This window comes from Echeneis naucrates, chromosome 18 (assembly GCF_900963305.1).
Source record: "Echeneis naucrates chromosome 18, fEcheNa1.1, whole genome shotgun sequence".
NCBI classification, from domain to species: Eukaryota; Metazoa; Chordata; class Actinopteri; order Carangiformes; family Echeneidae; genus Echeneis; species Echeneis naucrates.
Window position 1 is genome coordinate 8,163,567 of NC_042528.1, and position 16,840 is coordinate 8,180,406.

Below are 16,840 nucleotides of genomic sequence, written 5' to 3' on the forward strand. Positions count from 1 at the left end.
GCATACAGGCTTATACACCCCACTACACACTCCCACCTCTTCTCTCTCTTTTTATTGGACCCGACTACAAAGTAACAGATGGAGTCCCGCGTCCAAGTCCGGCTGCCAAGTCAAACGGCACCTTGCTTATTCAGCATGTTCAGAAAATAAAACACAATCAGGCATCGTCTGATCAGTATAATGCGGCTGAAGGTTACAGCTCGGAGTCACTTTCAAAAGTGTAATATTACCACAGGGCATCCTTTGGAATCCTCTTTACGCAAAAAAGCGCATCATCACGAGCAGCGTCTTCGCCTTGGCAACGGACCGCATCTGAGAATAATACGGCTGTGTTTATTTTTAGAAGGTCTCCCCTTCAACACAACACAACACACACACACACACACACGCACGCACACAAACATACATACACACATCACGTCCCTTCTGTCAATAATTCATGTGCTGTCAGCCAGCAGCTAGGAGCCAAGGAGCAGGCTGAGCCAATGGACGCAAAAAGCAGACGCGCAGGACGAGGAGCGCATCCCGAGCACAAAGCTCCGAGGCAGCAGAGTCCACAGCACAGGGCCGCTCAACCAGCGACATCCATGAGGTGAGCTGATCTCTTCTCACCCCCGCCCCTCTCCCAAATCGGTAATATTTTCCTGATGTGGTTTTGGGTGAGCTCTCCCAGAGCAAAACACAAAATACCAGAGATCTGGTTGTGTTTTGTGTTATATTTTTATGATTATAATTTTCCACTGGAATGCAGGCACGGGGCGTTTTTTATTGTGTATGTCTGAAATATTGACCAGTCAGCGTTACTCCTGCTGGGGTCTGAAGCTTCTTCTGCAGGTTTTCAACTCTGTCAACGAGTTAGTAAAAATGAATTAAAAACATGTGATCAGTAATCTCTAGAAAGAGGTAGCAAGAACTTTGGAAGCTCTTGAAATACTGACATTTTATTTTATGATGAAATGAAACCCTAACCCTCCTAATCAGAAACCACTTTGACAAACTTAAATATGCAATTAGGAAAAAAGAAGTGAATAAGAAAAAAATGTAAATTATTAAAAATAAAACAGTTGTGGCTGGAGACTGGGAAGTTGCACAAACAGCAGAAAGCCAAGGAATTGTATATCTGGATGGCCACAGGACAGAAGGAAGTTTTCTGTAAAGCCATTTGAATTGCCTTGTTTAAATTTGCTTCATTTACTTTACTGTGTGAACTTGTCCTAATGTCCAGAAAGTACTGCGGCCGGACACAGGTCTCCACAAAAACAGAGTACCAGGACAGGTTCCTCCCTCCCCACTGCTACTTGACCATCTTCACGTCGACAAACAAAAACCCTTACCATTCTCTGAAGGGAACCAGTGCTGACATTAGCACTTTCAAGTAAGTTCTTTGTCACTGGTACATGTTTGAACTAATGAATAAACCACGTTCCGTACACTAAAAACTACATAATGAAAGCACATTTCATGATGCGTGTGTGCTTCAGGTATGTAACCTACAAATGGATGAAAACCCCAACAAAGGTCTCTCAGCCAGCCTTGCCACCCAAATTCCAACCGAGATGCAGCAGTGCTCCAAACCCTCACACTCGCTTTGTCGAAAACCAGGAGGACTACACCTCAGTGTACAAAAGTAAGTGGCCAGACAAAGATATTGGTAGAGACATATCAGACACATAAAACAAAATATATCCACACATGGATCAAAACTCCCTCTGCCTTATTTTCAGATGATTTCCAAGCATGGAAAGCAAATAAACGTCAGCCTTACAGGCTACAGGACAGCTTGAAAGTCAACCAAGGATTAGTTGTCCCAAAAAATGCTTCCAAAGAAACTCACTCCCAGAGAAATTCTTTTCGAGTGGATGCAAACTGCAAGCCAGCACCACAGGAGCAAGAACCACAACCATTTGAGAGCATGACCAGCTACAGATGTGACTATATCCCCCATCAAGTGCAACCCAGGAGACACAGGATGAAACCCATGAACCGAAACAATACGGCTCTGCCATCTGAACGTGCGGAATCCTTTGGGCCAAAGTTGGCATACCACAAAAACCAAGAACTTTTGAATGAAGCCAGCAAATTCTTTGAGCAATTCAAGACCTGGTCTCTTGAAACCAACTTTCATGGCCAAGGTAAAGCCAAAGTGTCCAGTCCACCAGCAGACCGCCATGGGTTTCTTTCCATAACACATGCAGACTACACACCACATGAGTACCAGCACACCAAGCCAGTCCTGCCATCTGTGCAAAGCAGCGAGAAAATCAAGGAGCCTTTCCCCACATTAACAACCATGAAGGAGGATTACAAAGCTTGGAACACACCACGACGCATGCCCATTATCAACAAAGATCAGATGGAATGGCCGAAGAAAACCCCCATCAAGGTGTGCACACTGAAGCCTGCTGAGAGCTGCAAAACAAACCCAAAACTGTCCAGCCTCCATTCTAACCAGGAGGAGACTCCTGTCCATAATTCAAACTGTGATGCCACAGAGAAACATCAAAGTGCTGGTGAGAATGGAGTATTTTCCACTTTTAGGTGCATTTCTACAGGTGATGAGGAAACCAGGATGCTCTGGTCCACCTGTTTTGACAAAAAAGGAGCTTGGCTTGACAATGACATTTGTGAAGATGACACGGATCAGACCCAACAAATAATCAGCACCATGGTTGCCAGCCAAAGCTGAGGCTTTCTAAAGAAGTCTCCACTGATGGGTTCCTAGCTTTACACCAATAAAAGGTATTAATGCAACAGAAATGGTGACGTAATGGCAGCTATTTTACACTACTACTCATCTCAGAGTGTTATGTAAGCTAGAAAGCAAAAAAGGTGGGTAAACAGCTTTTAATACTAAAAATGGTCTAAATCACAATTTTGTATCATATTTAAGCCAGAATTCATTAAAGTGGCCTCATGCCACTGCCTCCTTTATTTTGGAAGAATTTATGATTGATTCCATACAAACTGCATGAGAAGCACAAGCATGCTTTAGACATAAAATATGAAACAGTGCTGTCATCAAAAAAAGAAATTTAATAATAAAAAAAAAAGCAAAAATTATTCATGAGGAGTTATTGTTGACCGGGAGCAATTTCAAATCAGTAATATTTACATCATACACAGAATTTTCTTTTTTTTTAAAAAGTCTAAAAAAATGTCAAGATGCATGGCAGCATTCCACATTATCATAAGGGCTTCAGTGCAAAAAATAAAATAAAATAAAATAAAACAAAACAAGGGGATGTTGCAACTAATTTACTTCTCTCAGTTCTCTTCCAACTAAATACATATTGACCCCAACCCCTTCAAATCACATCACAGTTAAAAGTTTATGGTTGGAAAAACAAATACACTTCTGCAGGTATCAGTCTTCTTGGAAACGGATGTGCTTATGGGCCTCTTTGGCTCGGGCAATGATGATTTTTTCTGCTTTGGATATGAGCTGAAGTGTGACAAGAAAATAAGAAATGGTGTGTGACAGTGCATAAGGAAAATAGGCGCAGATTTAACAGTAGTGGTGAACCAGTGTCAAAATCATTCCTGGAGCAAATCCAAAAGTGGAGTGTATTTACAATAAAATACTAAAAATATAAGCAATTCTAATCACAAGTTTTTTGTACACTCTGAGCATTCAGCAACATATGTAACAGTGCATGTAAAGCCTTTGTCATAAATTTCAAATACCACATTTATTTGGATTGCTTATAATTTGTGTGATTACACGACTTTCTGTAAACATCTTGTTTACTGACTAAAAATGGAAGCATGCATGTGTGTGTGTCCCTACTTAAACTTTAAAGGGTAGTCTTACCTTCTCTGTGCCTCTTTTCTTTTCTCTTGGACGATTTAACTTGACCTGACGGTCGACTAGGATTTTCTGCCAGTACCTTTGTTCGTGGTCACCTTTTAAAGAAGGAATCAATTTATGTTCATTTATGTTAAAGTTAAAAACATGCACACACAAAAAAATTAGAGAAGCAGATAGAGGCTGTCCCAGTGAGTTATTCTGTTCATCAATTATGGAAATGAGTGTGCAAGATCAATCATCCACATCGTCTGCTCATTAACAATGTAGGTATGTTTGCATGTGGGTTACACCAGAGTGCATTCCCCACTAAATGGATTCTACCTTGAAATATACAAAGAAAAATGCATACCTGTAAGAATATCAAGTTTCCAGCTGTGCTCTTTCTGTAGCTCTGCTCTGACATCACTAACAGCTTTAGCTTCCTCTGGGTTGTGAAAACGGATGTGACCCTCAGCATCTCCCTCCAAGATGTCAATGTATGCCACAGGAGATATTTTGCTGAGCACATCCTACATACACATAAAAAACAGGACTGAGCTCTAATCCAGTATGGGGATTCTTCAACTACCTTTGCTGAAGGCCAAGTACAGCACAGAATGGTAATTGTATGTAAATGTGATGAGTTGCACTGTACTTTGATGAACTTTCTCGCTGGTAATGGCTTGTTGTCTGTAATCTTTATGATGACACCACTGGTAAACTGAGGACCCTGGTTGGTTAGTTTTTCACCTTTGTTGCTTTTCACTAGATGAGAGATAAAACACACAAACCAACATCATTACATTAAACAAAATACTATAGTGTTATAATGTACAAGAAACACATTTTGCTCAAGTCCAGGGCAAAGTTTGCAGCGGAAACCTAAAATGCTTGCATTTCTGTTTACTTTCTAATATATTGGCATGACACTGCTAATGGAAGGCAAATTACCCCAGCAGCAATTCTGAGTGTTGTATTGCCTCTGTGCATCAAACCTTAATGGAAAGTTAAAGCATCAGTTGTGTTTTCTCCCCAAGTCTGTACAGTCTGCACTTTGTCCACGGTGGCGACAAAACTCACTGTCCCCATCTTGACGATCACTGTCTGTCTCCATTAGACTCTTCTCCTCCTTGTGATCTATCTTACTGATACACTTTTTCAGGGATGCCATGCTGCGCTTCTGCAAGGTCAAATACTCCTCCTTCAGTTCAAGCCAATCTTTCCTTTACATGGGCAAAAGATAGGGAAACATGTCAAGTAGTGTGCTATTTTCTATTATTTGCATTTTCTTGATGATGTATTGTATAAAGAAAAAGGGATCCAAGATTTTACTTTGATAAAACCCGCAGTGGGATGACTTCCTCCCCAATTTTCAACTTCTCCTTGTGCTTCTTCTTTCTCTTCCTCTTTGCTTTAACTGTTGAGTCATCTCTGTTTTCTTTCCCTTCCTCAACACCTCTGTCTGTGTCACTGTGAGATGGTGAATCTGAAAGTGGAAAAACATAAAGCTGTGGTTTCATTCCTTTAAAGATATCTCATCATGCTTCGACACAAAAAGTAAAACATTTTGATTACTTACCAGCTATTGTTATTCCTTTCTCCTTTTCTGCAAATTCACTAATACTGGTTTTCCTTATTTTAGCTGGTAGGTCACTGTCTGAGCCTTCAACTGTCTGTGACCGTCTTCGCTTTTTCTCTGACAATTTCCCTGCTGTCTTCTGAGTGCTGGCTACCTCTGGTTCAAAGCTCCCTGCTGCTGAGTGCTTCACCTTTTCTTCTGATGGTTCCGCTTCCATAGGGTGTTCTTTGGCTTCTTCTGTAGTTGTTGGTAGCATGGCAGCCTCTTTCTTTTTCTTCTTCTTTTTCTTTTTTTTTTCTTCTTCTTCACCTGCAGATCATTAAGGTAAAGCGGTGCAGAGTAAAATTGTTGATACAGAAATAAAGTGCAGTAATATTAAATAAAAGAAACACCTCAACACTTCTCTGATTGTAATACATTTCACCTGATGGTGGATTGTCTGCTGGCAGAGTAATCGCCTTCCTACTTCTGGTCTTAGGAAAAATCCCTGGTTTCCTTGGAGCATCTTCAGGGGGGTTGTTCAGCATCTGCTCCAAAAAGATCAAAATTTCCCCAGAGTTTTCTTCCAGTTCCAAAAATAATGACTGGACTCAGATTAATCAGAACATGTTTCAGGCAACTGCAGCTATTTATAATAAGTTTTCACCTCTATGGCTTTCTGTGCTTGCTCCTTTTTTTCAAACTCAACAAATGCAAAACCCTTGGAATCACCAGAGGACTTGTATCTGGGGATGCTCACATAAACCACATTCCCACATTTTGTGAATACTCTTTCTATCCAGCTGTGTGTCACATCCTTGGGCAGAAGTTCCTTGTAAACCAAAAAAGAAAAAAAAATACAATTGTAATATTTTGATGTCCAAAACAAATTTTCTGACCAGCTGGTAACATTTGAGAACAACTGCAGAAAACATTTCCTACCACATAGACTGTGCGGTTGTCTGTGTCATTTGGAATGTCACCAATCGGATGTTGACGCCGGACTTTATTGCCTTCCAAGTTCACCTGAAACAAAACAAAAATAATTGTTGAGACTTGATAAATCACAAAAAACATTGAGAAAATGATGAGGTGTTTGAATTGACAATACAGTACCTCAACAACAGATGAATTTTTCAGTGCCCTTGCAATCAGCTTTGTGTCAGTTGTCAGCTTTTTCATTCGATTGAAGCTTGCCAAGACAGATATGTCAACATCTAAGACACATTAAACAAAGTGTTATGTGTTGCTTAGTTCAATAAAAAAAATTTGGTGATTTCATATCAACATTTACATTTTTATCCCTAATACACACCTCATAAAAAAAAAAAAAAAAAAAAAAATCACATAATATGTTGAGAATGTTATAGGAAAGAATTTCATCCGTTTCATCATCATTTTAGCTTCAGCTGAGGAATGCTATTGCACTAAACAAGGACTGTGATATTGGCTCCATGTTTTGAGGCACCAATGCTTTTAGAAGGTACACATTTACAGCATTAAAAATAATTTCAGAAACCAATCCTCTTACATCCATTGTCTGACTCGTCAATAATTTTTCTCAGAAAGCGATCCTTGTGAAGGTTGACATCTCCGAACCAGAACTCCACTTGCTTCTTCACATCACCCAGCAGCTGTTTGACTCGAGACCGCTTCTTCTTCTCTGTGTCCTTGTTTTTAATGCTGGGCTTTTTGGCACCAGCACCATCATCACCTTTCTCTGTATCAATCATCCTCTGGGTGGAACTGAAGAAAGACAGAAAGGGTTTCATTGTTTTGTTTTTTGGATGCAGTGCATAATTATTACTGCAGTTAGAAGTTGTGGTATCAATAAGACTGACTTTTTATTCAATTTAATTGAATACAGAACGAGCAATTTCAAATTCACAGCACTAGGAAGCAGTCTTTCCAAAGAATAAACAAGTCAACGATGAACACACCCCTTGAAATCTCGTTTTTGTAGCATTAGTAAAAACAACGTTAGCTTCTTACTTAGCACGTTTACTAAGTTGGCCGTTTACGTTTCAGCTAGTCGTCTGTTAGCCGTCACGAGCTTCGGCTAATTGCTGTGGAAGTTGGTGTCAATTAGTAGGTGGGGAATATTTAAAATACTTCAGTCGTGCCGAATGCATTTCTAAATCCCTCAAATCTCAGCTTGAAATTCATACGACATGCTAACATACAAAACTGACCTCATATGACACAAAGAAGTGGTCCAGTTTGACGGTTAGCGCGCACAAAAAAAAAACAAACAGCAGCCTGCCGAGTTGGTTCGGTGAGACGTCGCAGAATTAATTCGTCATCAGAAAGGTCACAGTACACAACTTCCGCTGACCTCGACCAAAATAAAGGCAACAATTTATTGCCAATTTTTCATTGGTTGACAGTAGATTTAGTAAAATCTACTATATAGATTTTTAATATAAATAATTGAGTTTATTAATTATATAATGGTGTGCTCCGTAGAAATAATTAACTGATATGATTTATGCTTTTATTTGTAAGAGAGACATCCGGAATCCAGCCGCTTTCTCGTTGAGTGTAACTTCAGTGAAAGAGGAAAGAGGAGAGGAAGGTATTGGTGGAGAAGGGTCTGGAAATAAACCAATAAAGCAGTGCACTAACCCTAACGCTTCATATCAACAAATATATGATATCAAAAATGGAGCAAAGTACAATCCGGGCAGCGGCCGGTTAGCTCAGTTGGTTAGAGCGTGGTGCTAATAACGCCAAGGTCGCGGGTTCGATCCCCGTACGGGCCACAAAATCGTTTTTGTTTTATTTTGTGACCCTCTCATCTGACTCATTGCATTGTAGTATGAATTAAAAATTAGCTTTTTTACAACAAACTTTAGTTTTTTACATGAATCATAGAACAATTTTTCCTTTTGTCATCAAGGCATTCAACATTAAATCGACATTTCATCTGTGTTTACAGACAAATTGAGATAACTGTAGACTTCTGTTCGTCAGAGGTTCAGAACATTTTCAAACTTTTTGAGCTTTTTCCATGTAAGGCCCTCAGTGCAGGGCTCAGTCAAGTGTTTGATAAGCTGTGAGATTGCATGTAGAAGGACTGACACTTTGCACACTTACCTTCACTCACGGTTTTTCTCACACCATTTTGAGATCAATTCCCCCCATGACTCCCACATGTGGTCATCTGTGAAGTTCACAGTAATACTTTCTCAGGTGCGCCAGGACTCTGGCACATCATTCCACATGGCCCTATACAGATCGCTTCATCAGAAGCCTCAGGTGGAAAAAAAAAACTAAAGTGTTGAAATATAGTTTAAAATTATCAAAGAAAGAAAAGAAAAGAAATACACTCACACAACTTGTTCCAGCAGATATAAGTCACTGAGTGAGAGCAGACCTCTGGGGCTCACTTGGGTTGCCTCCATCCTGTGAAAGCACATAGGCAACTTTAAAGAAGTATGTCCTGAACCATGTTGGAAATGTTTAGCACCTGCAAAAGCAACAAACCATCAAATATCAAACTATGTTTACCATCTGTGCCCCATGTGTGAATTCAATCTAATATTTTGCTATTCTTGGGATATTCTTTTTATTAATTTGTTCTTTTTTATCCCAGACACATCATACTCAGTGCTTACATTCATGACCTTTGAGGGGTGGCACCAGAAATGACCATTGTCATAAAGGTTGGATCATCCACCTAAGTCTCACTCAGACCTCTGATTTTTCATCTGGCTCAGCCACAAAAACATCTACATCACAGTTGTTATATTGTTGTCCGGTACTTTAGAAGGGTGTTTTATTGTTTGTTTTCACAAGTTCAACTCTCTTAAGTTTGTGGGTTTGTTGATCGGATTAAGGTCTCTGTCGGTCATACGGATGATGAAATCAAATGCAAGATGGTTCTCTCTTCTATTAAAATCAAACAGCATTTTCTGCACCAGAATGTTTTTTGCAATACCAGCCATTCCTAGAAGAACAAGGTCCTTGATAGGACGCTTGAAATTTGTGCTTGAAAAAGGTTTAGTTGGTAAGGTTTGCCTATGTACAGCTGACTTCTGCTGTAAAGATAGTGACTTTTGTCTTTATATTTGCACCTTGTGTCTTTTTAACTCAATGTCCTGCTCTGAAAAATAATTTTTCTCCCCTGTCGAGTATTGTGGAGGAGCACGCTCTCAATCCTGTGCCTGAGGACATCTTTATGCTTCTGTCTGGTTTATTGTACTCTGGAAAGGAAAAAAAAGATGGATTATGTGTTGCGATATATCGGCGTTGCCAATAACCAAAATTCATAGCAAGTAGAAGCTCTTGCTTAAATTATATATTGAGACAGTCAGTTTTTATTTGTATCATGCCAATTCACAACATATGTTATCTCTCGGCATTGTTCAAGTAGATATTAATAATATACATATGATACTATCACAATGGTAGGCCTATGGATCTTTTGTAAATCATTCATCTGCTTACTATGAGCTGTAGCTATCGTTAGCCATCGTACATACATATTATAGTCTATTTGGTAGAAATATGGTTAAAGTATATGACAGTCGCTGATGAATTCGATCTATTGCATTTCTATTGTTTATATTCAGACCAATGCAATTTCATTCCAAATACATGCTGTAAGTCAACATTATTTTTCCAAAAATAAATCATGGCATGTCTTAGGTTTCTTTGCAACATTGTGTCTCTATGTCCTGATGGTGATGCCTGTTAATAAAGAGAAAAACTTCTCCCCCCCAGTCTATCCAACACCTTACTCTTGCCCGAGGCTCCAACTGACACTGCACCTTCTCATGGCCGTCAACAGTAAACACTCCCTGATGTCGAACAGAGAGGGCCCAGGAAACACAGTGGACAGGTCGGTCAGTTTAATGGCCCTGGTATGTGGTCCAGTATGCCCAATGGCCAGTGTGACCCTGCTAATGACAAACCTTATTATAAGATAAAAGACGAAGGCAATAATGAGAAAACTAACCAACCAAACAAACATACGGCAGCATTCATCACAACAAACAGGTTGTGAAAGGAATGTATTTGGTTTTATTTAATGATAAATCAGGCATGAGCAGAGCAACACATCAAGTCACCAGCAGAGGGTCCCCATCACATGCACATCAAATACTATCAGCTGTCAAATGAATATTTAAAACCCACCCTGTTATTATTTACAAAAGTATGCACAAGAACAAACAAAATAAATAGTTAAAGAACAAGACATATATCTACATAAGTTAAGAGCATAAGTAATATGTCAATGATGTTTTCCTCTCATAAAGTCAAATAATCACACCTCAATGAAAGGCCAAGTAGTCTCCTCATGTAACTGTTGCACTTGTTGATGAAGCATCATGGATCTCCAGACATAATATCAAAAGTGCAAACCCAATGCAATAATGTCATTTTGGTACATTAATTATGATCTTTAAAATTTCCCCACTGTGGGATAAATGAAAGATTTTATCTTATCCAAAAAATAAAAAAACAAAACTGCTTTAACCAGTATAAAATATGACACAGAGGTCATATTGACATATTTTTTGTTCAACTAACACTGAATTCTGTCTAAAGCAGAACAGCTGAAAACTGTGTTTTCTGCCCCCCTAAAAATTAGAGCAAACAGTAAAACATGATTTGATAGAATTTATGGGGGGCAATTACGCTCAGTTTACACTTAAATGTGCTTTAACACTGCAAAGTGGTTAAAGAAACATTTTAACAAACATCTTTACAAGACATATCAAAATCAGAACATGAAATATATAAACAATGTAACCTTACAAACTAGAAAAACAACATAAAAGAAAAAACTCTACAAGCCATGTTCTCAACAAAGACTTGGACGAGTTGAGTGCAAAATTTCAGACACCTCCATTAGTGCAACCCTTGTGAGATAAATCTTTATCATGTCCTAATTTCTATTCTGCCAAAATACAGGAAAAACATCCTCTTCAAATGACTTGACCAACCACTGCTGTCGACATGTGCTAATTAATGACCTGAAATGGTAGCACAGATCATCATCTATTTCCAAGGTGGCTAATATCAAATGTATACCATTTATCAAACATTAGCTTTTTAGTCATGTAAGCTATTTCCCATTTGCACACAGAACTGTGCTGAATTTCAGTTTTCAAAGAAGAGTATATCCACACCGCATTGATAAAAGCTTATGTAATATCTAAATTATTTAGCAATACTGTTTTGAGAGATCTTTACAATAAAGGCAAACAGGCAACTATCCAGTGGTTATCACAAGCTCAGCGGTCAGCACAGAATCCCCGGACATCAGTTTCAAAAGTCTATTTCTGTATTGTATGCTACTTCTATTGCATGCTGGCTGCATAATAATATGCACTCTATTTGAGACATGACGTGATGGTACTACAGTAGAGCATGGGGTTTTTTTTTTAGGGAAACCCTGAAACAACAGCGCACACTATAAATGTAGACAGGTTTTGTATAGTTCTGTTTTATAAGCATTCCCTTTTCTGCAGCAATGCAGTCACCATGTTTCTATGCTCAATGAAAATGTGTCACTTTTGCATAACTTAGGAAACGAAACGAAAGTCTGTCTTTAAAAATACAATAAAAAGTGAAGTAAAACTTAAGCCTTCATTGACACGGAACTCCTCTCAAAACAATATTTTCTAGTTCAAACCCACAAGTGTCATCTTTGAGGAAAGTAGATCACAGCCACTCCAGGTATGACAGTCCAAACATTGGCCTATAGTCAGGTCTCCTCATCCGAAACCCCTCAGCGAAGACAGTTGTTGGTTTTAGGATGGGGCATAGAGGTTTAAAATCTCTGTTGGAACCCTCCCTGACCTAGGCAGGTTGTCCACAGTCCTCATCTCGTGGCCCTTCAATCTCAGGTGGTTCGGCAGGAATGACAGCAGCGGCTCTTAAACTGGGGCAGCGGGCAGAGCTCCAGCTGTCGAACCTTCTCACAGTACCTCGTGCTGTCTCGACACTCTACTGCTGGAATACAGAGACAATACAGTTTTCAACATATACTCACTGGAGGCCTAATCTCTTCCCAAGACAGAAAAACATTTTGTGAGAGGAAACATCTCAAGTCAGGCTAATTGAATCAAGGAAATAATGTATGTACTTCTTTTTGACACCCTGGGTTAAAAGGTCAGTTCTTCTTTAAAAATATTCTATTGATATCACAATATGATGGAACCAATTGTTTCTAACTTGAGATCAGTGTAATTGTTTCTTACCTCTTCCACAGGACAAAATGTTGCATCGCTGCCAGCTGGGGGGGCGAGGCCTCCACATACAGTGATGTTCTCGTGTAGCTTTTCCAGTTCGACGGTGTGCGCAGGTCACCTGCCGCGACTGGAAGCCATGTCGTCCACAGGTGGCAGTGCACTGTGTCCATGGCCCGACGTGCCAGTGAAGTGCACAACTCTCTGTGGAGCAGTTCTTCAGAGAGCTGGGCCTGAAAATAGGAACACAGACATTAGACATGATACTTCAGCGATTGGCCGAAACAGGAGGCATTTGTGTATTTTCAATATTACAACAGTCACCAACAGTAGAGAACATCCATTCAATCGTGTTGGGGTGTCTGGATCTACCTGTGGAGTCCGCTGCACATCCTGTAGGGCACTTTACTCCCATTTGTGTTTTGGCAGTAAACATGGCGGTGCTGGGTTGCCAGATTGGGACCTATACACTGGCCATGGCACTGACGGGGAAAAAAAAATATTGAAGCACATTCAGCTTTTAGTACATTTCAAATATTCGTTCTAAAAACTAAGCCACATGTTTAGTTCACTCTGTAAAGTAGTACTGAGGTGTGTTTTTAAAGACTAACCATGGCACAATTCTTAAGACTGAATTTGTCATACAACACTTAGGAAAGATGTGCAGAGAAATAGTTATACCTCTTTTAGACTGTCTTTCAACATTTGGCTTCTAACAGCTAATAACAGGCAAACAGCGAGTTTCCCCTTTGAATTATTTTGAAAATGAAATTGATCCAAGGTGTCAGTTCTTTAAGGGTGCGGAAACTACCATTAATTAAATTGGCAGATTGCCATCTGCTCAAGCATGTAGACTCACCGGCCCCCAAGAGGTTGCGGTCCATCTGGCACATGGCAGAAGGTTGCATACCCGAGTGTCAGAAGGTCTCCTGGCCGTTTCAAGGCAGAGTTGGCTCTCTGCCTCCCTGGACTTGCCCTCAGGACCCCTCAAGCAGCGGATACTCCTGGTCTGGAACCCACCTCCACATGTGGCTGAACATGGTGACCAAGGATCAACTCGCCACCTAATCCACCCCGCCGCAACACAGGAAAAAGAGGGATAATGTAATAAGATATATGTCTAATATGATTATTATCTACACTGTGAGATAATGAGCTGCATTTACATATTTTATTAGAGGAAATGGCAGGGGAAAATTGGGAATTGTGTACAAAAGAGGAGAAGCAGCGATGTACCTGAGGAGACAGCCTTGTCCAAGACACAGCTCTGCTGATTGGCTGCTGTTTCTCTTCTCAGAGCAAACTGCGCCATTTGCTCCCATATTGTTACAACTTCTCCCTTTACCAGCTGAAAATGCATCAAATAAAATACAGTATGTGTGTCTATATTGTTTTTGGATATAAGCAGACATCAAAACAAGATACTTGTAACTTTTTTAATATGTTGCATATACCTATACTGAGAATCTATGTCTGGCTATAGATTTACTCCTTGAAATTGCAATAAATTAACAAATAAACACCAAATCAAGAGATATCACTTTTTACCGCAGGGATATTATGAAATTTATTGAAGACATTAAGGAAACTTATCACAGTGTTAAAAATCTCCAAAGGTCCTAGAGTTGTGAAAATGCAGTATTAATGCTGCTGACTTCAACATGTCCCCAGTCATGGTGATTTCAAGAGCTCAAACCTTTTTCTTTGACCTTCTAAAGTGGGTCATGGTTGGAAATCGGCAGATGGGTTGTTCTTGTTTTGAAATAAAGTATGTGCTTTTCATACTTCAACAAGAATTGTATTTACAGACAAATTTTTCTTCCTCTCTCCATTGTTTAGTTTTTCAGAAGTACACCCACCTGATACGGCCTTTATATGTCTTTGAGTTAAAAATATAAGAAAATGTGCTTTTGACATTTTTCAGCACTTTTAAGTCTCTTTATCCTTTCCATTTAGATTAGGCAAGTGGGGTACTGCCTCTTAATCTCCTTTGAAACATTGCCTGGAGCCTCTAATTGTTATCATATGGGGAAGAAAAGAGCTGGAGCATCAGGGAACCCACAGTGGCGGTGCTTTGATGGGAATACGCCTTATTGTACTCAGAGGAGACTTCGGACAGCGCAGCTTATAGGTGACCCGGGCTGTGACACGCTCCAGACATTCCCCATCACTGACTCAGCCAGATGAGCCACTAGGGTACGTAAAAGCTTACTGTATATCTGTGGTTATGTCTGGGTGTGCTTGTTTCTTAGTTTAAAAGAATGCTTTCCTAACCTCCAAGTCTGAACCGCAAAAGAACCACACAAATTACTATAAACTGGAACACATGAAAGTATATTAGGGCAAACTCAACTTGACAGTGGGTTAATACTGATGATAACATTTGTATGCGTAGGAAAAAAAAAAAACCTGTTATAGTCATGATTGCTGATTATGGAACTTCACTGTAGCCAAATCACACTTAAGAAAGCTCAAGAGGTTTTTGTAGTCTGATTAATTTTACCTTGCACAGAGCCAGACAAGCTGTTTCCCCTGTTCTCAATCTTTAAGCTGCACTAAGTTACCATCAGCCGACTCGACAGGAGAGTGGGAAAACCTTTGTAGGTTTGTCATCATTGACTCAGAACAGTATCTTTGAGCCACGGTTAAGAAAAAAATATTGACAAGCTTCGAACGTTCATCAACTTCACCTGTAATCTGCAGCCAAGATGAAAGAGATGCCGATCCAAGGCGATTCCTCGCAGTGCAGGTGTACAAACCCTCATCGCCTTTGCTCGGAGACTGAATCCTCAGGGAGCCAGTGGGCGATAGGCCTACTCTGCCAACACAAAGACAAAATAAGCACTGAATCTGAGAGTCCTGTCACAAAACGGCTCAGCTACTTTCAAAAACCCGAGTCTGCAGTTTTGTTTATGCCTTTTGCATGAAAAGTTACATTGAGGAGTAATTCTAACCTGCTGTTGTACACCAACTGTTTTCCATTCTTTGTCCAGGTTAGGGATGGTTCAGGGTTTCCCAGGGCCTCACACCTCAACTCCAAACTAGGAACAGGTTTCTGCAGCAAAGCTGGCACTCCCACGTGAAATATAATTTCAGATGGTGATACGGCTCCAACCTTCCTGGGTCGTTGGATCATTACCGGGCTCCTTGGTCTGTTTGTGTGGACTTTCGGCTTGTAAAGAGTCGGCCCTTGCGTGGAAGATTCTGCACTGTCTGGAGGGTGAAGAGTAGAGTCATTGCTTTCACCTTGTGTCATAGTGAGCTCAGTAAGCAATTGAGCGATGAGTTGGTCCTCCCGAGGTCCTCCGAGGCTGTCAGAGAGGTTGTGTATGATCTCATCTAGCCTGTGGGTATCAGCAATCAGTACGACTGGGCTGGAAAATTCCGCACTTACTCTTTCCTCCTCTAGGGTCGACCTGTTCTTTTCACTGGAGTGTGGTTTACCAGTAATGTCCTTTTCATCTTGGACAGAGCCTTTGAGCTCAAGCAAATGCTCAACAAGGCTGTCATATTGGTTGAGGGAGATGGGCAGCTCCTGAAATCTTTCTCCTGTCGAGGCCACATCTGGCTGCCCAGGTTTTTGTTGCCGATCTGTGAGAAGCCAGGACTCTGGAACAGAGAGCTTCTGCTTGCTGCCAATAATCTGTAAAATAAAATGTTCTCGGGATTGACCTACAACGCAGGTGTAAATCCCAGCATCAGACGCACGAACCTGTTGAATCTTCACATATCCCTGTGGCGTTATGAAGAGGTGCGGGTGGTTGGCCAGGGGCTGCCCTTCCTTCAGCCATCGAATATGGCCTTTCCGTAAATGACGAGTTGGGCAGCGAAGGACAACAGTAGTCCAGGGCAGGAGGTAGCCATAGCCGCCAACTAATAATTGTAACTTTTTGCTCTTCCTCCACTGGATGTAGACCTTCTTCTGGGTCAGTATGGTGGGTTCAGGCTTGATAGAATCTGTGAATAAATTAACAGCATAGTTTTAATCTTTTTGTCAACTTCTAGTCTTTTGGCATTAGAAGAGAACTCAGAGGCTCTTACTCTCACAGAGCCTGAGTGAACATGGTCGGATTCTGGTGGGTCTGGCAATTAAGGAACAGTTCTTTGGGTCTATGGTCCAATATTTTCCATCCTGCGTATGTTTCCTGCAGATGGCCTGCAGACTCTGAATACCATTCCCGCATGTCACAGAACACTGGAAAAAATTATATTTAAAATGAAATTATCAGATCCTGCTAACTCTATATTTAACATTACGCTTAAATTTTGTCTACTTTAAAGAACAGGAGGGGTGAC

The 16,840-nt window shown here is 40.4% G+C and overlaps 3 protein-coding genes and 1 non-coding gene across 4 annotated transcripts; 2 read left to right on the forward strand and 2 right to left on the reverse strand.

The window, feature by feature from the left end:
• Positions 1-1,217: 1,217 nt before the first annotated feature.
• On the forward strand, positions 1,218-2,686 carry saxo2 (stabilizer of axonemal microtubules 2). The gene is made up of 3 exons (XM_029526949.1): positions 1,218-1,375; positions 1,482-1,627; positions 1,725-2,686. Exons 1-3 carry the CDS (start codon positions 1,218-1,220, stop codon positions 2,684-2,686), a joined length of 1,266 nt encoding a protein of 421 aa, XP_029382809.1.
• Positions 2,687-3,240: 554 nt separating this feature from the next.
• Positions 3,241-7,625, reverse strand: larp7 (La ribonucleoprotein 7, transcriptional regulator). Its single transcript, XM_029526404.1, has 13 exons — positions 7,538-7,625; positions 6,877-7,091; positions 6,462-6,562; positions 6,288-6,371; positions 6,013-6,177; positions 5,791-5,893; positions 5,367-5,675; positions 5,120-5,273; positions 4,868-5,010; positions 4,443-4,552; positions 4,158-4,317; positions 3,812-3,903; positions 3,241-3,442 (listed from the first exon to the last, which is right to left on the reverse strand). Exons 1-13 carry the CDS (start codon positions 7,540-7,542, stop codon positions 3,365-3,367), a joined length of 1,719 nt encoding a protein of 572 aa, XP_029382264.1. The 5' UTR covers positions 7,543-7,625; the 3' UTR covers positions 3,241-3,364.
• A 408-nt stretch (positions 7,626-8,033) lies between these two features.
• Positions 8,034-8,107, forward strand: trnai-aau (transfer RNA isoleucine (anticodon AAU)). The gene has a single exon. It is a non-coding gene; the product is annotated as a tRNA-Ile (tRNA).
• Positions 8,108-10,354: 2,247 nt separating this feature from the next.
• On the reverse strand, positions 10,355-15,073 carry LOC115059059 (ADAMTS-like protein 1). The gene is made up of 5 exons (XM_029526653.1): positions 13,781-15,073; positions 13,404-13,608; positions 12,917-13,026; positions 12,557-12,777; positions 10,355-12,308 (listed from the first exon to the last, which is right to left on the reverse strand). Exons 1-5 carry the CDS (start codon positions 13,954-13,956, stop codon positions 12,199-12,201), a joined length of 822 nt encoding a protein of 273 aa, XP_029382513.1. The 5' UTR covers positions 13,957-15,073; the 3' UTR covers positions 10,355-12,198.
• Between the last annotated feature and the right edge of the window lie 1,767 nt (positions 15,074-16,840).